Source organism: Hypanus sabinus, chromosome 22, assembly GCF_030144855.1.
Source record: "Hypanus sabinus isolate sHypSab1 chromosome 22, sHypSab1.hap1, whole genome shotgun sequence".
NCBI lineage: Eukaryota > Metazoa > Chordata > Chondrichthyes > Myliobatiformes > Dasyatidae > Hypanus > Hypanus sabinus.
In genome coordinates this window covers 12,046,312-12,068,813 of record NC_082727.1, presented here as the reverse complement: position 1 = coordinate 12,068,813, position 22,502 = coordinate 12,046,312, and the positions used below count along the sequence as shown (strand labels likewise).

Genomic DNA, 22,502 nt, shown 5'->3' with positions numbered 1-22,502 from the left:
TAAACACAACTTCCTTTAATTCTGATTCTGAGTCATTGATGAGAGTACTAGCCCCTATGTGCAGAACGTTGTGTAATGCTGTTACAAACACAACCCTGGAAATAGTAGAACTGGGAAGCATGCATGTCCATAGCCCATCAGAAAGATCTTAGACCCCTTCTTCGGGATCAAAGGCTTGACTAGTTCCTCTCCACTAAACTCTCATCTACTTGGCAAAACTGGTTTTGTACCTTCGAAACTTCTCTTTTAATTCCTCACACTTTCTACAAAATCAAGGTGTAGCTGTGGGCACTTGCATGGACCCAGCTATGCCTGCATTTTCTTTCATCACATGGAATTTTCTTTGTTCCAAACATTCAAGCTCAAGCTGTTCGTGTGTATTTATTAAAACAACGTTTGTCTTGTTTTATAGCTAATTCTGAATTTAATTCTATTATCTTGCTAATGAGTTGAGCTGTACTTCAGTGAATTTATATCTAGATCATGTTTATACAGGCATATGTGAATATTATTAACACTTGTAGGAAGACATAGGATGTACTTCATTTTTTAATCATGCTTTCAAGCATTTATATGTATATAAAGAATTATATTTTAAGTATTGCTCACAATTTATGCAGTTTTAACACATTTTAAATCTGATGATTATTCCTCTGGTTAATGGCCTATATTTCTGTTACAGACTTATTCTGTTAATAGTTAAGTTTGGTGATGCTACCTTTGCACTAGAGCATGCTTTTTTATATTTAAGTAAACACAGCCCTTCAGATATGCATGTGTCATTGATTTATGTTGTTATTTCCCCTTTCGTCCTTTGTAGGTAAATCTCATCTGGCAATAGTACAGAGAGTGAACAATGAAGGAGAAGGGGATCCATTTTACGAGGTGCTTGGAATTGTCACACTAGAGGATGTAATTGAAGAAATTATCAAATCAGAAATCCTGGATGAGACTGATTTATATAGTGAGTGTTCTTGGTCTATACTGTGACATGTAAACATTTCTTATTTCTTTATAATTTGACTATATTTTAGGATATAAGAAATAAGTTGCATTTATCCTCAGAGTGAGTATGTACACACGCGTGTGCACGCGCATGCACACACAAAAACACGCTCGCACGCACACTCCTCCAAATATAGTGGAAGGATAAGCAAACAAAACAAACACAAAGTACACTGCAGATGCTGTGGTCAAATCAACACGCTGGAGGAACTCAGCAGGTCAGGCAGCATCCGTGGAAACGAGCAGTCAATGTCTCGGCCCGAAACGTTGACTGCTCGTTTCCACGGATGCTGCCTGACCTGCTGAGTTCCTCCAGCGTGTTGTACATGTTAATTAAGCAAACAAAGCAATGTCTCTGCCCTTAACGGGTAACTAGTTGTGTTTAAGAACTTACTGTTTTTTGAAAAGAAGGCCCTGCAGGATCTTAGTGATTGGTTTTCACTTTGACATAAAATAATCTTTTTCTGTTAATCAGTGTCAAAAAGAGCCAAATTAAATTCACTGTGATTCAATGTTGTTAATCAATAAAACAACGAAAAACTTACAAGGAGGTTGTATGCTTTTTATAGGCACTGTATCAAATTTGTAGCACTCGGACCCACACATTCTGAATTATATTTTCCGCTAACATTCATACTGGCTTAGTGATTTTTTTCTGTGTTCATTTTGTTTAATTTAACATCTTTTTCTCATGATGTTCTTTAATCCCCTCCTGTACCAGATTTCCTAACAAAACTTGCTTGCCATTCAATTAATAGTCATCTCATCATTTCATGCGCTGCAACACCAGTCAATGGAGAACATCCGTTGCACTATTTTAAAACTTTACTAGCTGCTTACAGCATCCAGCATGAGATAGCTTCAGTGAATGAAAGTTCAGTATTTAAATATTCCTGTTGAATAAATTAATCTTCACTTTGATTGGACAGCAAGATACTGTCATGGCAGAGAAGGGAAGGAAATAATTGACCTGGTTAAATAATTAAATCAACAAAATGCTGTAAACTACCTTGAAATAAAACAGTAAATTATGGAAGCACCCATTAAGTCAAGCATAATGAAAGAAGAAGGAATAGGTTCAGGCCCTAAACTCTTTGTCAGAATTGGTTAAGAAAAAAATGTAGTTAGCTCTTTCTCTTTTGACTCTTTGTGTGACTAATTGAGTTAGACTATACTCATGGAGAGAGTAAACCATAAACTGCCTTGGTTCATTTAGAAGACAAGTAGAAAACCATACTGTGTGCACTCCTCCCTTACAGCACCTGAAACCCATTCTTCTGAGGGAGGTAAAACCAGATTTAAAAACTGTAACAGTGGATTGATGGAAATTTCATACCATTTTCAGATTGCAGCATGCCATACAAAGCTGTTTCTGTTTGTTTTTAACTCTTTGAATGAGCAATGCAACTTTGCATTGGTAATAAGCAAATATTAATATAAAACAATGCTCTGAAATAGGGGTGAAAACTTCAGCACCTGCAAATACTTTTAATATTAGCAATTCTAATTATTCTGTAACTTGCCTCCAGATGAAAATTACATCTTTATATCAGAGTGTAAGATATAAAATGGGAATATACTTTCTATTTGATGAAATGCAATCTTTTAAGTTTTATTCCTTAAACTGCAGAATTAGGCTTTTTTCCGATTTAATTATAAGCTCAATTGAGTTCATATAGGTTGTGTCACAGTAACTGAAAGCTTGGATCTCTGCTGGTTAAATAAAGAAAATTAATTTAATTTTGGTTAATTTAAGAAAAAAATTGCTTGTTTTTAGAACCTGATTCACTTGCCGGTCATCAAGTCCTGTAAACATGTTTTAATGAACTCCAATCACTTCCTCTCTTTCAACTGTCTTCCACATCTGCAGCGGATAACAGAACCAAAAAGAAAATTACACATCGTGAAAGAAAACAAGATTTCTCTGCCTTCAAACCAACAGACAGTGAAATGAAGGTCAAAATCTCACCACAGCTACTATTAGCAACACATCGTTTTCTAGCAACAGGCAAGTTTTTTTGTTATCAAGTAAAAAATGATATATTGAAGTGAATACCGAGACTGATTATGGTAGTTACCTTGATCATAAATTCTGCATACTGCTTCTATAACAATTGTATTGGGCTCCTTGTTCCTAAGGCCATTCCTTATACCATTATCGTCTGCAACTTTAATAGGGTTTGTTATTCTGCTCTGTGTACTCCCTACATCCCTGATGATAACTTAGATCATACACTGTGCAATTTCCTCTAATTTCTGTACCTTTTTAAACTAACTTCTTTAACTTAATACTCCTAATCACCCGCTTTCTAGTCTAAGTGCTTTTAAGTATGACCTTAGACTTAACTTATGTTTAAAATCGACTTGCAATGAAAGTGTTTATTGTTTTGAGGACAAAAGTGGCAACATAATAGAACTGTTAGATAAAAGTCATAACAAGGCTTGATGCAATTATTTTGTGATGTTTTATTGTCCATTAATTTACATGCTTAGGATATTATGGTTTCATTTGAAATTTGGTTTTGCTATTGGTTCCTAGGAACTGGGATTGTTTATTTCCTGAATTGTAAAGTTCATTACAGTAAAATACACAGTTTGAGGTGTGAAATTTTGTACCTCATCAAGGTGTGGATTATCTTTGGGAAAGTAAAATACTGCTGTTTATCTTATATTTATCATTGAAAACTTTCCTATGCAGCAAATAGCACAAGCTTTCCAGCAACTTTTAAACAAAAAATGGTCAAGTGCTATTGTGGGAATTAACAAATCAGACTGTTTAATTTCTGACAGTCATAAAAAATATGTAATATTGGTTCTAAGGGCATTTGAGGTTGAAGTGCACAAGAAGTATATGCACAATAATAAAGAAAGCTTGTGTTAAAAAAGCCACCGCTCCCCTACCTTGCTGGTTTGAGAATATTAATTCTGTTTTGAAGAATATTAAAGAAGTAAACTTTGCTGCTGGCAAAGCAATCAATAATCAGTCAAGTGGTGAAAAACATCCTCTGATTAACTCATTCACCTAGTTTGACCTATTTGACTGTGTCACACATTACAGACAACTTGTCTGTTCATTTCAAAGGCAGTCAAACCTTTCTGTTTTTAAATCCTGACCTCCTTACATTGGAATCACCTTCACCATACTTACAATAATAGTTCAAGCTTTCTACTTCCAAAAAACTTTTGGCATTTTACCAATCATCCTCATCATTGACTGCACGGTCTTCCCCTGGACTGAACTTAAAGTTATTGCCTAACAATCTTTTCAAAACTTGGTATCCAACTGCACAGATACCTATACAGCATATTTAAAAAATAGCATGTATTTAGTAATATTGAACAATCTGGGAAAATAGACCAACAATTTTGAAGTAAAATATAATAACAAAGCAAGTTGTAAAATGAAACTGTGCTCTAATGGTATGGGTTAACTCAGTAATGCTGCAGTCTGTGTTCATACAACAGCTGTGACACTGACGTTCACAGTGGTTTAAATCTGCCAAACTAAGTCTAATTTGAATAGATTGAGTGGAGACTGCCCAATCCATGCTCTAAGGTTAATTAACACCAACTCCCACATGCTAAAGGTGATCTATTCCCAATAGCCACTCATTTTATATCGAGGAATTCATTGATGTGGTTAAAAATGTTCAGTCAAAAAATGTATACTCTAGGTAGTCTTTGGCAAATGCACTTACAGTAATGGCTACATCTGTAATGAAATGATGGGAAAATGAATTCTCCAGCATTTTTCTAACAAATAACATAAATCAAAAAAATGTCTGCTCTTCAGAGTAATTTGTTTTACCATACTTCAATATAAGGTGTAGCATTGATTTATCTCGTGTTTTCAAGTATATATACAGGTTCTATAAAGCATAGTGTGCTAAGTTTCTGGGAAACTACATAAATAATACAATTTTATATATTTTAAGCTAATTGAGTTAAATTGCTGTGTACTGTGGTTTACTTATAATAGAACAGTTGTGGCTTGGTAGTGTAGCAGTTTATGTAATGCTTTACAGTGCCAGTGACCTGGGTTCAATTCCCATTGCCATGTGAAGGAGTATGTACGTTCTGCCCATGACTGTGGGTTTCCTCTGGGTGTTTTGGTTTCCTTCCACATTTCAAAGGCATATGGGTCAGTAGACTAATTAATTACATGGATATAATTGGGTGGGCTTATTGGGTTGGAAGGGCCTGTATCTCTATATAAAAAATAAGCACAGAATTATAATTAGCCCCTGTACATTTATTCAAAATCTGGGAACTTTCTCTTTCATCTGGGCTATTTGGTTGGTTTTTTGACTCTTTATTTTCATACTTTTTTTTCATACATGTATTTTCATACATGTCCATCGTTAAGGACCAAATGCTCACCACAATATATTAATTTAATTTTCTTTTGAAGGTTACTGTTTAATCTTTATACATTACACAGACCAGGAGTTTAATTCAAATTCTAAATGCAGTATGCATTTACTAATACAAAGCAACACATATCTAGGAAAAGAGTACAGTTGATGTTTCGGCCCGAAATGTCAACTGTACTCTGTTCCTAGATGTTGCCTGGCATGTTGAGTTCCTCCAGTATTTTGTGTGTGTTGCTCGAATTTCCAGCATCTGCAGATTTTCTCATTTGCGATTGGTTTACAAATAAAAATTTTATTTCACTATAGCTTAATCTGTGGCTTTCATTTTTGACCTTACAGCTGTTAGAAGAATTTCCTTTGTTTAAATCCCTCATGATTTTTAATACTTTTCCTCACTCCTTCTCTGTTCAAAGGACAATTGCCTTAGGTTCCTCCAGTCAACTTGTGTAACTATTTCTTGAAATTATTCTCTTAAAACTTAGTTGCTACCCCTGTAGAGCCTATACAACATTCCTAAAAGGAACTCAACTTTCCAGCTGAGGGGAGACACATCTCCTATAAAAAATGTTTGATTTTACCCTTGTTTTTACACTAGTTAGAAAATTCTGTCAGATTATTCAGTACTTTATTCACTTGTCCTGCCAAACATTTGTGCAGAACACACACACAAAATGCAGAAAGAACTCAGCAGGTCAGACAGCATCTATGAAAATTAATAAAGAGTCAACACTTTGGACTGAGATCATTTGTGCAGAAGAGAGATTTCTATAATCTTTCACTCATTTGAAGTGATTCATGATGAAGTGCTTTGAGGGGTTGATCATGAAGTGTATCAACGTCTGCCTGGATCATCACCTGGTATGAAAAGAATGGAAAAAAAGTACAGAAAGTGATGGATACAGCTCAGTCTGTCAAAGGCAAGGCCTTCCCCGCCATTCAGTACATTTCCAAGGAATTTTGCCACATGAGACTCCCAGTTTAAGGTGGTGCTAGTGAACCTCAGCGACTCCTGTCTAGTGTCTAACAATACAAGGATAGCAACTAAATGCTTTGTTAACCACATTTTTTCTGGCAAGCAATCATCACAAGTAAGTCTGGACTTGGAGGTAGTTCGACATGGCAGAATCGAGGCAAGGCGGCAGGCCCATCGCTAAGAACAGTGGGGAAAGGTTGGGCAAAAGCCGAATTGAAGCTGCGGGGTCCAGGACCCAGAACATATCAACATGACTGAACACAGTATGCGGACAGAAATTTACAGGCTGAATCAAAGCAGTGAAGTCTGGCGCATCCATGCAGCAGAACCCTTTGTTCTTACAGAGATTTGAGCGCTGAGCCAGGTTGTAAAGGTCAGAGTGTCGAGGCCCAATGCAAGTTACGGGTCAGTTCAAATCACTGCTAGAAGCTGCAGAACCCATTGTTTGGATGGAGAGTTAAGTGCCAGGCCAGATTGAAAAGGTCAGGGTTTTGGGACTGAGCTGAGGTATGGGCCAGTTTGGATTGCTGCTCCGTGACATTTACTCAGCTCTGTGCTGAACTATGGACTCTCTTTATGGACTTTAGTTGAGAAATACTATTTGCTTGCGGTTGCTGTTTACATGATTGTTTTTTTTTAATTGCACATTGGTCTTTTTTATGGGTTTTTCTATTTTATTTTTGTTATGGGCATAATGTGTTTTTTTATGTTCTGTACATTGGGTGTTAGACAGTTTTAACGCAATACATAGTTTGATTTTGGGTTTCTTTGTTTTGTGACTGCCTGTTAGGAGACAAAGCTCAAGGTTGTATAATGTATACATACTTTGATAATAAATATATTTTGAACTTTGAAAGTAGGATTCATTATCAAAGACCCCCACTGTCCAGGCCATGCTTTCTTCTAGCTGAGAGACAGAAGCCTTAGGTTTTCACACCACCAGGTTCAATATCATGCACTGTCAGGCTCCTGAACCAGTGTGTATAACTCTATTCACCACTACCCACAGAATCATTTTCAAGAACTTTTCATAAAATTCTAATGTATTTCTTGTTTTCCTATAAATGCCTGTCAGAAAATTAATCTCAAGGTCATATGTGGTAACATATATGTACTTGGATTATAAATTTACCTTGAATGCTGGACTCACCTGAAGAATTGTAACATTTCTCTTGAGGCTTCTTCTTGTTCTTCATTACCTCATATTTCTTTGCCATGATTACTCATTCTGCCAGTCTCTCTATTTCTGTTGTAAGTCTCTTATGAACTTGTGTGTTTTTACTATAATTCTAAAATTTGTTTTATCTACATAGTATGCCACTATATCTCAAATGTAACAGGGATTCTTGCATGGAACCTTGGAGGTACAAAACTGAATAGATCTCCTCATTCCAAAAGTAAAATTCACTGCAACTCCTTTTTTATATCTCTCTTGTCAATTTTGTATCATTATTTAAATTTTTTATTCTGGCATCTTCCCCCTTCCTCTCCATTCCTGTAAAAGGGTCTCAGCCTGAAACATCAACTATTTATTCACTTGCATAGATGGTGCTTTGACCTGTTGAGTTCCTCCACCATTTTGGGTGTGCATCTTTTTCAAATCCACTCATTTCCATTTTGCTGTTAAACTTAACAATTATCAGATTCATAGCAATCTGATAATTATTAAGTTCATCAGAGAAATAATTATTATATTGTTGCAATTTAGCAGCTGCATTCAGAAATGAACGTACACAACCTCTGCTAAAATGGGAGGTTGCGGAGTGAGTTAGAGACAGTTCCTTGCAGACTTAACATGCAAGCTTTTAAAAGCAAGCGGAGCGGGTAATTGCTTGAGGTAATAGTAACTAAGCTTAATTTTCAAGGGCCAATTAAAAGAAGCAGGGTTTGAGCGGAAGTGGTCATTGTGTGAGTGGACAGTGTTAAAGTGTTCAGGCTTGGGCAGGCTAGAACTTAAGTTTGAGAAGTTAGAAGCATAACAAGTGTACACGGGAAGTTAGTTCAGGCAGTAGAATACTCCTCTGAGATGTGGGATTTCAAGGTACCTAATTGTCTCCCTGATAACTACATCTGCACAAAACGCACCCAACTTCAGTTCTTCACTGACAAGGTATACAAGTTGGTGCTGGAAGTGCTCAGGAATTCACATCACAGGTGACTTCACTCACCTAGTTCCTTAATATCACCTCCCTGAACAAGAAGGCACAAGGCAGAACAATGCCTCCACTTCCTAAGGAGACTGAGGCAAGCAAGCCTGCCCCCAACATCTTAACTGAACTTTATAGGAGCAGCTGAGCATTGGAACGGAAGTCTCTTCAAAGGACTGTGAGGATAGCTGAGAGGGTCAAAGGGGTCTTCCTACCACCAATTGGGGATGTTTATCAGGAGTGTATACAGGGCCCTTAGTATTATAACCATATAACAATTACAGCACAAAAACAGGCCATCTCAGACCTTCTAGTCCCTGCTGAACGCTTACTCTCACCTAGTTCCATTGGCCCGCACTCAGCCCATAACCCTTCATTCCTTTCCTGTCCATATGTCTATCCAATTTTACTTTAAACAACAATACCGAACCTGCCCCTATCACTTCTGCTGGAAGCTCATTCCACACAGCTACCACTCTCTAAGTAAAGAAGTTCCCCCTCGTGTTACCCCTAAACTTTTGCCCCCTAACTCTCAACTCATGTCCTCTTGTTTGAATCTCCCATACTCTCAATGGAAAAAGCCTATCCACGTCAACTCTATCTATCCCCTCATAGTTTTAAATACCTCTATCAAGTCCCCCCTCAACTTCCTACGCTCCAAAGAATAAAGACCTAACTTGTTCAACCTTTCCCTGTAACTTAGGTGCTGAAACCCAGGTACAATTCTAGTAAATCTTCTCTGTACTCTCTCTATTTTGTTGATATCTTTCCTATAATTCGGTGACCAGAACTGTACACAATACTCCAAACTCAGCCTTACCAATGCCTTATACAATTTTAACATTACATCCCAACTCCTATACTCAATGCTCTGATTTATAAAGGCTAGCATACCAAAAGCTTTCTTCACCACCCTATCCACATGAGATTCCACCTTCAGGGAACTATGCATCATTATTCCTAGATTACTCTGTTCTACTGCCATTTACCATGTATGTCCTATTTGGATTATTCCTACCAAAATATAGCACCTCACACTTATCAGCATTAAACTCCATCTGCCATCGTTCAGCCCACTCTTCTAACTGGCCTAAATCTCGCTGCAAGCTTTGAAAACCTACTTCATTATCCACAATGCCTCCTACCTTAGTATCATCTGCATACTTACTAATCCAATTTACCACCCCATCATCCAGATCATTAATGTACATGAGAAATAACATTGGACCCAATACAGATCCCTGAGGCACACCACTAGTCACCGGCCTCCAACCTGACAAACAGTTATCTACCACTACTCTCTGGCATCTCCCATCCAGCCAGTGTTGAATCCATTTCACTACTTCAATATTAATACCGAACGATTGAACCTTCCTAACTAACCTTCTGTGTGGAATCTTGTCAAAGTCCTCATCAAGAATCCCACTCATCCATCCTGCATCCTCTTTGAATTTCTACCATTCGGGCAGAGACTGATGCATAAAAACAAGAATGGTCAGGATGGGAAACAGTTTCTTCCCTCAGGCCATTAGGCTTCTGAACTCCCCGCTGCATTGCATTCGAAGTGTCACCAATTAATCTGTTCTGTAGCTTACAATATTTAATTTATGTACTTTATTTATGTATGGTTCATCTATAGATTTTATCCTTACTTTCCTGAGTTATTATGTGTTATATGTGTGTAATGTGTACTGTTGTGCTTTGCACCCTGCTCTGGAGAAATGTCTCATTTGATGGTATACATGTGTATAGTTAAAGTCAATAAACTTGACATGACTTGACCATCTGAGAGGCTGTAAAGTTAATTGATGAGTCTTTTACTGAGATGGTTGCATACAGTGTACAGGCTTCACGTAGTATCTACCAGGAGAAGTGAGGGGAGTAAGTAGTCAGTGCAGGGCTCCCCACGGCAACGAGTATACCCCCTTGGATACTGCTAAGGCACATGACCTATCAGAGCACAGCAGCAGCAGACAGGTCAGTGGCAGTCAGGCTGGCTCTGAAGCTCAACAGAGAAGGGTAAAATCAGGCAGAATGGTAGTGATGAGACAATAGTTAGGGATGGACAGGAGATTCTGTGACTGCAAAAAGGAAGCCAGGATTATGTTTCCTCCCATTTGCTAGGGTCCAGGATGTCTCAAAGTGCTGCAGAAGATTCTCAGGGAGGGTGGTGAGCAGACAGTATATGGAATTGGGGAAGAGGCTGAACAGCAAGACCTCCAAGGTAGTCATTTCTGGATTACTCCCAGCTCCATGTGCTAGTCTGGGCAAGAATATGATGAATGAATGGCTGAGGAAGTGGTGCAGGGGGCAGGGATTCAGATCTCTGGATAACTGGGAATTTTTCTGGGAAAGGTATGGCATGTATTAAAAGGGGAAATCAGATTGTTGCTGGATCCTAATAGAGGGAATTTGTAGAATGCCTATGAGATGGCTTTTTGGAGTAATGTAGTTGAGCCCACTAGGTGAAATGTAATTTCGGATTGGATGTTAGGTAGTGAAGCAGATTTGAAAGGGAGCTTAAGGAAATGGAACCCTTGGGAGACAGTGATCATATTATGATAGAATTACCCCTGCAGCTTGAGAGGTAGAGATGTATTAGTATTACAGTGTAAGAAAGGGAAACTCAGAGGCATGAGAGAGGAGCTGACCAAAATTGATCAGAAGGGGTCACTAGAAATAGCTGAAGTTTCTGGGGCAATTTGGAAAGCATGATAAGCCCCAGAGATGAAGATATATTCTAAAGAGGGAATGAAACAACCAAGGGTGATGAGGAAAACCAAAACCAACATAAAAGCAAAAGAGAGGGCATATAATATAGCGCAAAAAAAAATTGGCAAGTAGTTAAACAATTGGGAAGCTTTTAAAAACTAATGTAAGGCACCTAAAATATCTTAAGGAAAGAAAAGATGAAATATGAAGGTAAGCTAGTCGTAACTATCAGAGAATACCAAAAGCTCTTTCAAATGCTGTATATCAAGAGTAAAACAGAAGCGCGAGAAGATATTGGACCTTTGGAAAATAATGCTGAAGAGGTAGCAATGGGGTCAAAGAAATGGTGGACAAACTGAATAAGTATTTTGTGTTAGTCTTTACTGTGGAAGGCCCTAGCAGTATGCCAGAAGTTGTGGGGTGTTGGAGGCAGAATTGAGTATAGTTGCCATCACTAAGGAGAAGGTGCTTGGGAAGCTGAAAGGTCTGAAGGTAGGTAAGTCACCTGAACCAGATGACTATACCTCAGGGTACCAAAGGAGTTAGCTGAAGAGATTGTGGAGGCATTAGTAATGTTCTTTCAAAAATCCGTAGACTATGGAATAGTTCTGGAGAACTAGAGGACTGGAAAATTGTAAAATCATTCCACTCTTAAAGAAGGGAGGGAGAGAGAATGAAGGAAATTATAGGCCTGTTAGCTTGAATTCAGTGATTGGGAAGATGTTGGAGTCCATTATTAAGGATGAAATTTCTGATAAAGTAAACACGTCAACATGGTTTCCTTAATGGAAATCTCGCCTAACAAATCTGTTTGAATGCTTTGAGGAAATAACAGGTAGGATAGACAAAGGAGAGTGGGTGGATGTTATTTACTTGGATATTTAGATGGCCTCTGACAAGATGCTGCACATGAGCCTGCTTAACAAGAGTCAGTGGCATTACAAGAAAGATACTAGCATGGATAGAGGATTGGCTGATTGGTAGGAGGGAAAGTGTAGAAAGAAAGGGGGCCTATTCTGGTTGGCTGCTGGTGACAAGTGGTGTTCCACAGGGATCAATATTGGGACCACTTCTTTCCGTGTTATATGTCAAAGATTTGGATGATGAAATTGATGGCTTTATAGCCAAGTTTGCAGACGATAGAAAGGTAGGTGGAATAGGTAGGTAGTGTTGAGGAAGCAGGGTGGCTGCAGAACGACTTGGACAGATTGGGAGAATGTATTCCATCTGCCACTTCTTTGCTGTGTCAGAAGGTGTATGGTCGTACACTTTGGTAGAAGGAATATAGGGATAGACTATTTTCTGAATGGGAGAGAATTCAAAAATCAGAAGTACAAAGGGACTTGGAAATCCTTGTGCAGGATTCCCTAAAGACTAATTTGTAGGCTAAGTCTGTGGTAGAGAAGGGAAGCAGTGTTAGCATTAAGTTTGAGAGGACTATAATATACATAAGAGCAAGGATATGATGCTGAGGTTTTATATGGTATTAGTCAGACTGCACTTGGAATATTGTGCGGTTTTCAGCTCTGTATTATCCAAGAAAAGATGAGCTGAGGCTGATTCCAGGATTTAAAGGGTTAACATATATAGCCACTAGAGTTTAGAAGAATGAGGGCAATATCACTAAAATTTATTGAATATTGAAAAGCTTAGACCGAGTGGATGTGGCGAGGGTGTTTCCTATCGTGGGTGAGCCCAAGATCAAAGGACACAGCCTCAGAATAGAGGGACATCTATTGAGAACAGAGATGAAAAGGAATTTATTTTGCCAAAGGGTGATGAATGTGTAATTCATGACCACAGATGGCTGTGGAAGCCGAGTCATTGAGTATAATTAAAGCAGAGGTTGATAAGTTCTTGGTTAATCATGGTGTCAAATGTTAGGGGGAAAAGTCTGGAGAATGGGGTTGAAGTGGATAATAAATCAGCCATGGTGGAATGCAGAGCAGACTTGGTGCTGAGTGACCTTATTCTGCTCCTGTGTCTTGTGGTTTAAACTGACCTCAGTTCTTTTAGCAGAAAATTTAGTCAGATGTGATTTATATTTAGCAGATATTTACTGGTTCCCTTCACTCAGGTTATGCTTGTCATGTAACAACTATTTTTTTCTTTATTGTTTTAAAAGCCCTGTTCATTACTGGCATTAAGCTTGGGGAACTGTACTTAGAAGTTTATCTTCACTTCCTTTGAAAATGAATTTGGCATTTGCAGTCTTACTGTCTTTGGTACCACTACTATGTTGAAAGAGGATTCATAAATTGTGATCAGCAGTACTGCAAATTCTCCCCTTAATCCCTCAACAACCCCTGGATAAGTCTCATATGGATGAGGTGATACTTTCCAGTAGATTGTACTTGTCAGTTTTTATCTCTTCCCATATATCAACATTCTCATTTATAAAAGCTTTAGCCAAGTCTTTTTCCTTGGCAGTGCAAAGCTCCTGAACTGCGCCTTCCATCTAATCCAGAACCTCTCTGCAGACTGTCAACCAATCCTTTGGCAAAGCTGCTTTTGTTAGTCTGCCTATTGAAGTCTTTGGCTTCTCTTTTATGTTAACCACATTGAGAGAATGCTGTTAATAGTTGGATGACTTCCATTTTCCTCTCCTATGCAAATTCTTAAATAAGTAAGTTGTAAAAAAAATGGTATTTTTGTTGGAACTTCTGTTTATTTAACTGCTGCAAAACATCTTTCTTTTTCCTCAGTGAAGTATTATGGCATCGGTACATGGTGGCTAATTTAGACCAATTTATCTAATGATTATTCATTGCAATAGAAAGCTTGTTCCTTGAAATTACACTGTAATATGTTTTTTGTTAATTATTTCAGAAGTGGAGCCATTCAGTCCAACACAGATGTCAGAGAAGATCTTGCTGAGGCTGCTCAAGCATCCTAATGTCATTCAGGAGATGAAATTTGATGAGAGAAACAAAAAAGCCCCAGAACATTATCTCTTCCATCGGAACAAACCTGTGGACTATTTTATTCTAGTTTTGCAGGTTAGTGGGGTTAACTTGAGAGGGATTCTAAAGGAATTATATGTAGAATAGCTTTTATATAGATTGAGATGATCACATCTGACTCCAGTACTGTGCAAAAGTCTCTGTCGCTTTTTATATATACACACAAATATAAAATATACACAGATATACATGTATTGGAGATTACAGTTGGAAGACCATATTTTTAATGCGTATTTTCCTTGTTTCTGCAAGACATTGTTACATTGAGATGTGCAGAGCTCTTAGATTGAAATGAATTAAGAGCAGAATCAGGCAACTTGGCCTACTGAGTGTGTTCCATGGCTGATTTATTGTCCCTCTCAACTCCACTTCCCTTGCCTGCTCCCCATAAATTTAGATTTCTCTTCCTCATCTCTGTTTTAAAGGGACGTCCTTGTAATGTGAGGCTGTGTCCTCTGGTCCTAGATTCCCCCACTATTGAAAACATGTTCTCCATGTCTGTCTAGGCCTTTCAATATTTGGTATTGATTGAGATTCTCCCCTCATTCTCCTAAGCTCCACGAGCATAGACACAGAACATTAAAAAGCTCTATATACTCTTTCATTCCTGGGCTCATCTCATACACCTTGTCTGGATGGCAGAGCCTTTACTTCCTTAGGAGTTTGCAAAGATTTAGTATGCCATCTAAAACTTTGGCAGACTTTTATAAATTTGTAGTGGAGAGCATAGTGACTGACTGTATCATGGCCTGGTATGGAACCACCAATGCCCTTGAACAGAAGCTCCTATAACAAATAGTGGATACAGCTGAGTCCATCACAGGTAAAGCCCTCCCCACCATCGAGCACTCCTACACAGAGTGTTATCACAGGAAAGCAGCATCCATCATCAGGAACCCCCACCACCCAGTACATGCTCTCTTGCTGATGCCACCAGGAAGAACATACAGGAGCCTCAGGACTTGCATCACAAGGTTCAGAAACAGGTATTACCCTTCAACCATCATGTTCTTGAACCAAAGGGGATAACTTTGCTCATGTCCCATAATTGAAATGTTCCCACAACCTATGGACTCATTTTCAAGGACTCTTCATCTCATGTTCTCAATATTTGTTGCTTATTTATTATTATTACTTCTTTCTTTTTGTATTTGCACAGTTTGTTGTCTTTTACACACTGGTTGAACACCCAAGTTGGTTTGGAAGTTTCAATGATTCTGTTATGGTTATTATTCTATGGATTTATTGAGTATGCCTGCAGGAAAATGAATCTCAGGGTTGTAATGGTGACGTATATGTACTTTGATAATGAATTTACTTTACTTTGAACTTCCAGTTACTTTTCAGCAATTTGTGTAGATTTATAAATTCTTCCTCAGTAAACCCTTCTACTTAATGGAGGTGAAAAAAACTTTGTAGAAAATGCAGTTGTATTGTTATAGCATCATAAAGTTTATGGAATAAAGTTTCTTAGATTGGTTGAATTTGATCAGACTGTATATTTTAGTTTAATGAATATTCATGCTGTAAGGAAATAGGCTCTTGTTTATTGAATGTAGTTTAATAATGCCAATTGCTCCTTTGTGGCCAGGGAAAAGTGGAGGTGGAAGCTGGGAAAGAAGTAATGAAGTTTGAAGCAGGCGCCTTCTCTTACTACGGCATGATGGCTCTCACGTCCTCTCCAGGTACTAATCTTAGTTGAACAACTATAGAATTTGGAAGGATCAATGTTTTCTGTGAAATAAAATAATGGGAAAATGTTTTGGGTCCAAATTATTAGGATTTAATCAGTACTCAGAAGCTTGGATTTTAAATTTGCAAATAATCCTCTTACAATGCTTAGCTCTAATGGGTACCAAGTTATTGATTAGACCAAATTTGGCGACAGAGTACTTTTTTTCCCCCCAGTCTACAAATATGTACACGTTTATTTGAAGATAGAGCAATTAGTTCCTGGGACATGCCACACTTTTTGACAGCTTATGCCTAGCATTCTGAAACAGTGCATTCCTTGGCACTGCAGTTGCGAACTAAATCCGTGAGCTGCCTTTGCACATATGGCTCGCTGTGGTTGTGACCTACAGTTGATGCAGAGGAACTCTAATAATCTTGTGAACAACCTGTTTGGTATGTATGTTGTGCATTCCTGAGTTAGACATCAGCTGCACTCTGCTGCCACCAGACGGAGATTTCTAAACACTTAGAGGATGCACATCTTAATCTTTTGAGAATTCAGCTTTGGCCTAAATTTCTGCTGGAGTTCTTCCTATGAGGTGAGGACATAGGCAACTTTTATGGTGTGGAAAAACTAGCCTGCTTTTCACCAAGTATATAATCATAATTATAATTAACAGAACTTATTTATTAGTTTAAGAGTATTTGGACACCATTTCTTTTGAAGTTCTTTTAATTGGGATTTGCTTAAAATCTAAAATAAACCTGATGAGAACTTTGAATTCTATCTGAGCAGTTTCAAATAGATCAACACTTGATCCATTTAATGTTCTTGAGAATGAAGATGTCAAAATGTCAACCAAGGTGTCAAATAGGCTGATTGGGAAAGGAATAATAACTGAAACTAACTAACTGAAGAACTTCGAAAGAGGGTCAGATCATTTATGAAGTACAGAATTATTTGAAAACTATAATTAATAAGTGAAAATAAGATGAGTAACTAATGTTGCAGTTCCTAAAAAAAATGTGATAAATTGAAAGACTTTGACTAACCATTAGCCAATGTGAACTCTTCATTTTTGTTTCTCTGCGAAACTGGACTCTGACGGTGGTGTCTGAAAAGAGGATGCTGTCCAAGTTGCATACCATCTTGGACAATATCTCCCATCCACTCCATAATATACTGGTTAGGCACCGGAGTACATTCAGCCAGAGACTCATTCCACCGAGATGAAACACTGAGCGTCATAGGAAGTCATTCCTGCCTGTGGCCATCAAACTTTACAACTCCTCCCTCGGAGTGTCGGACACCCTAAGCCAATAGGCTGGTCCTGGACTAATTTCCACGGCATAATTAACTTATTATTATTTAATTATTTATGGTTTTATATTGCTATATTTCTACACTATTCTTGGTTGGTGCAACTGTAACGAAACCCAATTTCCCTCGGGATCAGTAAAGTATGTCTGTCTGTCTTATATGACAATGATAATTTGTGACTAAATGCAATGGACGTCTGTATTTTGAAGAACTTTTGTAGAAACATTCAGTTTTCAAGAATTTTAGAAGGCAAGTAATTAATGTAAATTGACATTAAGTACTTTCAACATTAAACCCAGTGATGCCAATCAATTTTCCCCTCTTGAGCATTGGCACATCATTAACCAGTATTCACTGATTTTCTCCTCTAATTCAATTGTAATCCATGCTCAGTTTTCTTATTAATCCCTACATCTTTCATTTTTATTAATTTTTTTTGTGAAGCATTTCATAAAAGTTCCATAACATCCAGGAGACTGCATCATACCAATTTTCAGGTGTAAGACATTCTCCTGTGTTTAAAATCTTGCCATTCTTGACTAGGTTTATAGAAACTCCACAGATTTTACTCCTCCATTATATTGAAGGAAGATCTCAAACCTCCACTGCCTTGCAGCTACACCCACTCATGGGGAAGGCTTGAGGAGTTAACCCCAAGGAAAAATCTGGAGTTGGAGTCCCTAAGGTAGTCCAATGTAGAGTTCAATGCTGACTGGCAGCTCCCACAACATCTCTGCCATTTCTTTGGATTCAGCAGCTGAGTGGAGAGGTGGGGGAGCCTGCTACATGGGCAACAGTTTGCGCTCAATATCATACTGCCCTGCTTTGTGTATTGACTTCAGCAGCTAGGACACAAAGTCCATGGTTGACCCTGATCAACTAAGGGTCATCAATCTGTTTGCAATCGATTTATTAGACACTCTTACTCTAATCAATATATGTAAAATGTATGAGATCTCACATTTCTCTTTTATTCCATTTCCACTGTAGTTCCCTTGTCTCTGTCCCGTACTTTTGCTGTCAGCAGAACAGAATCATTGGCTGGCTCACCAGGTAAATTTGCACAAGTTAATTTAGGGTTTGTCTTTTAAAGTTGCAGTTTAGCAAATAAATGGGAGATGTTCATCTTACATCAAATTAAAATCTTCACAGTAAATATTTTACATAGAGTGTGCTGGGTGAATGGAAAGCGCAGCCATAGTGGTGATACAGGCAGGCATATTAGGGCATTTAAGAAACTCTTAGGTAAGCACTTGGATGAAAGTAAAATGGGTGATAATTTGGGAGGGAAAGGTTAGATTGCTCAGAGTAGGTTAAAAGGTTGGCATAATATAATGGGCTGGAGTGCCTGTATGTGTTGTAAAATTCCGTTCTATATGTAAGATACAGGTATCATTTTGTTGGAGCACTTTTCTAGCATACAGAATTCTAAAGCCCATTCAATCCTGTATGGAATTCCTGGTGATGGGTGAAATTTTCAATTCTCAAAACTACAACACTACATAATTTGTCCATCTTTCATTTTATTAATGCATGTAAAGTAGATGTGGAATAACGGTTCCATGGGGAGGAAATGGCAGCCTTAAAACTAAGGGATCTCTAAAAATGTTCTAAATCACATCTCTGCAAATAGGTCTCAGGATGAAAGGAATTAACAGAACCAAGCCATTTACATCACAGCATAAACATCACAAAGCACTAATTTAGAATCAAATGTACTCTTGTAGGTGTGCTATCTATGTGGTAACATAATGGTCAGATAGAATATGACTCAGTATATTTTATTATTATAATGTTAAACTAGGTTTATGGTGAAGATATATCCCCAATGTAACTGTTTTATGTGTCATAACATGGTTCTCCTCAAGGTTTACCTAACCTGTTGAAACCTAGGTGCTCTTTAAATTCTGTTATCTTGCTCATTACCGAAAGCAGTTTTTAGTTATATATCCTCAAGTTATTGTTAGGGATCCCACATATTCCCACTGCATTCACTTCCTTTTCCTTTCTACATGAACTTCCAAAATATCAAATAACTTTGAAAATTCAGTTCCTTAGTCACCTTTAATCACATTACTGTGAGGTTATATTTCTAAATGCAGTGTCAATTCATCTATCTTTTTGCAAGTACAGTACTGTGCAAAAGTCAATATGTAATGTAAGTGATGATAAACATGACTTTGATATGGGTCTGTATTGTGGACCTATTGGGGAGGGAATGGAAAGCACCAGAGAGACGTTCTGTAGTGGTCAATAAAGCAATTGTTTGGAATCAAATGATTTTGCTTGATGTCTCAGGGCTGGGTGCGTCTGCACCTGCTCCACAACCACTCCCCTCCCACCTCTGGCACTCCTTCTCTGCCATCTATCACACGCCCCACCCACAGCGTTCCACCCTTGTCATTCCCAATATCCTTTGCTTTGCTGGATTTACAAACTCACTCTCCACTCCAGATTGACAAATACAGTACTGTGCAAAAGTCTTGAGGCACCCTAGCTATACATAAGTGCCTACGATTCTGTACTATCTGCATTCAGATAAATTGCCTTTAACTTTACTTGCCTTTTTCTCTGATTCTGAATCTATTTGCTGGTACAATCCTCTACTTGTAATCTCAGTACCTTCCTGATATGCTCTTGCACTTCATAGTTGTTGTAGGGAGCCATTTGGAATGAATGAATGGCTCAGGGAAACTTCATTCCCTCACTTACTCCCTCTACCAATAAAATCACTGTCACTGATGGGCAAACTAGAGGGCCTGGAGGTAGGTAAGTCCGCTGGTCCTGATGGGATGCATCCCAGGGTGCTGAAGGAATTGGCGGAGGTTATAGTAGACGCACTGGTAATCATTTGCCAAAATTCTCTAGACTCTGGGCAGGTCCTGGCAGATTGAAAGACAGCAAATGTCATGCCACTTTTTAAAAAAAGGATGTAGACAAAAGACGGGCAACTATTGGCCAGTTAGCTTAACAACTGTAGTTGGGAAAATGCTTGAAGCTGTCATTAAGGAAGAAATAGCAAAACATTTAGAAAGGAGTGATTCCATTAGACAGACACAGCATGGATTCAGAAAGGGCAGGTCCTGTTTGATAAACTTATTGGAGTTCTTTGAGGACATAATGAGTGCAGTGGATAGAGGGGAACATGTTGATGTCATATACTTGGATTTCCAGAAGGTGTTTGATAAGGTGCCGCACAAGAGACTTATAAATAAGATACGAATGCATGGAGTCAGAAGAGTATTGGCATGGATAGTGGATTGGTTAACCAATAGAAGGCAGAGAGTTGGTGTAAGTGGGTGTTTCTCTAGTTGGCAGTCAGTGGTGAGTGGGGTGCTGCAGGGGCCCACAGCTATTTACCATTTACATTGATGATTTGAAAGAGGGGGCTGAGTGTAGCGTAGCAAAATTTACTGATGACACTAAACTGAGTGGAAAAGCAAATTGTACAGGGGAGGTGGAGTGCCTGCAGTGGGATATAGATAAGTTAAGTGAGTGGGCCAAGGTCTGGCAGATGGAATACAAGGCTGGTAAATGTGCAATCATGTACATTGGAAGGATTAATAGAAGAGAAGATTATTATTTAAATGTGAAAGATTGCAGCATGCTGTTGTGCAGAGGGACTTGGGAGTGCTTGTGCATGAATTACAAAAAGTTGGCTTGCGGGTACAACAGGTTATTAAGAAGACAAACGGAATGTTGGCCATTGCTAGAGGGATTGAATTCAAGAGCAGGGAGGTCATGCTGCAACTATACAGGGTACTGGTGAGGCCGCACCTGGAGTACTTGTATGCAGTTCTGGTCTCCATACTTGAGGAAGGATATACTTGAGACAGTGCAGAGGAGATTCACCAGGTTGATTCCAGAGATGAAGGAGTTAACCTATGAGGGGAGATTGAGTCGCCTGGGTCTATACTCTCTTGGATTCAGAAGAATGAGAGGGGATCTTATAGAAACATACAAAATTCTGAAAGGGATAGATAAGATAGAAGTAGAAAAGTTGTTTCCATTGGTAGGTGAGACTAGAGCTAGGTGACATTGCCTCAAGATTCAGTGGAGAAAATTTAGGATGGAGGTGAGGGGGAACAGTTTTTCCCAGAGAGTGGTGAATCTATGGAATTCTCTGCCCAGGGAAGCAGTTGAGGCTTCGACACTAAATGTATTTAAGATACAGTTAGATAGATTTTTACATAGTAGAGGAATTAAGGGTTATGGGGAAAAGGCAGGTAAATGGCGCTGAGTTTACGGACAGATCAGCCATGATCTTATTGAATGGTGGGGCAGTCTTGAAGGGCCAGATGGCCTACTCAGTTCAGTTCAGTATCAGTTTATTGTCATTTGGAAACCACAAATGCAATGCAGTTAAAAAATGAGACAACGTTCTCTAGAATGATATCACAAAAGCACACGACAAAACAGACTACACCAGAAAATCCACATAACGTTTGGTAATCCCCAAATCTGGAGTCCGGAGAGGCTGCTACATATTAATATCGCACTACCATCTTAGCGCGTTCCCCGGAAAAGAGCTCCAAAGCCACCAGACAAAACAAGACTACCCAGACATACCAAGTCAAGAGACCAACTCTACCACCCAACAAACCAAAAACTTAAGCTACAAAACCTACACAAAACCACATAGTTACATATATAGTTAACATATAGTTACATAAGTGCAGATAATACCATAATTGATGTAAAAAAAACAGACTATGGGCAGTAAAAATAGTCCAAAGATGTTAAAAGACTGTAAGTTCGAAAGAAACCACCACACAGTTTCCACAAGTCCTCAGGATCTTGATAGACTCGTCATCCCACACAGGCAGTAGAAGGGAATGCCTCTGCTATGTACTTCCACAGCACCAGACTCAGCCTCACAGACGCAGCACACAATGAAAGCGCCGTCAGACCCAGCCTCGCAGATGCAGCACACGGTGAAAGCGGACTCCCAAGTCTGTTGAACCTCCGAGCCTCCGACCATCCCCTCCGGCACAGCCTCTCTGAGCACCATCCTCTGCCAAGCACACTACGACGCCCCCGCCAACGGCCACCGGCAGCGCGACCCCGAGGACTGGGGACCTGTTCTTCTCAGCAGGGACCCAGACCTCACAATAGCAGCAGAAACGAAGATTTCCAGATGTTCCTCTGTGCTCCCACGTCTGTTTTTCATCAGATTAGGTTTGTGCACGGCACCCCGCTTAACAAATAACAGATATCAACTCCGGAGTGGCCGCTGCAAACTGCGTCGTGCCGCCATCGTGGTCACGTGAACACTTGGTCAGTTTACTCCTGACCAAGTTACTGCTGGTTACTCCTCCTCCTATTTCTTATGTA

General features: G+C 38.9%; 1 protein-coding gene across 3 annotated transcripts in view; it reads left to right on the top strand.

The window, feature by feature from the left end:
- cnnm2a (cyclin and CBS domain divalent metal cation transport mediator 2a) overlaps positions 1-22,502 on the top strand; it is a 164,777-nt gene that overhangs the window by 123,147 nt on the left and 19,128 nt on the right. For 2 of the 3 annotated variants that reach the window (XM_059947056.1, XM_059947059.1), the window contains exons 2-6: positions 821-964; positions 2,876-3,013; positions 14,040-14,209; positions 15,765-15,858; positions 18,159-18,221. In XM_059947056.1, coding sequence (XP_059803039.1) covers positions 821-964; positions 2,876-3,013; positions 14,040-14,209; positions 15,765-15,858; positions 18,159-18,221 — 609 coding nt within the window. The remainder of the gene's footprint in view (positions 1-820; positions 965-2,875; positions 3,014-14,039; positions 14,210-15,764; positions 15,859-18,158; positions 18,222-22,502) is intronic. The other variant, XM_059947058.1, reaches the window with a different exon arrangement.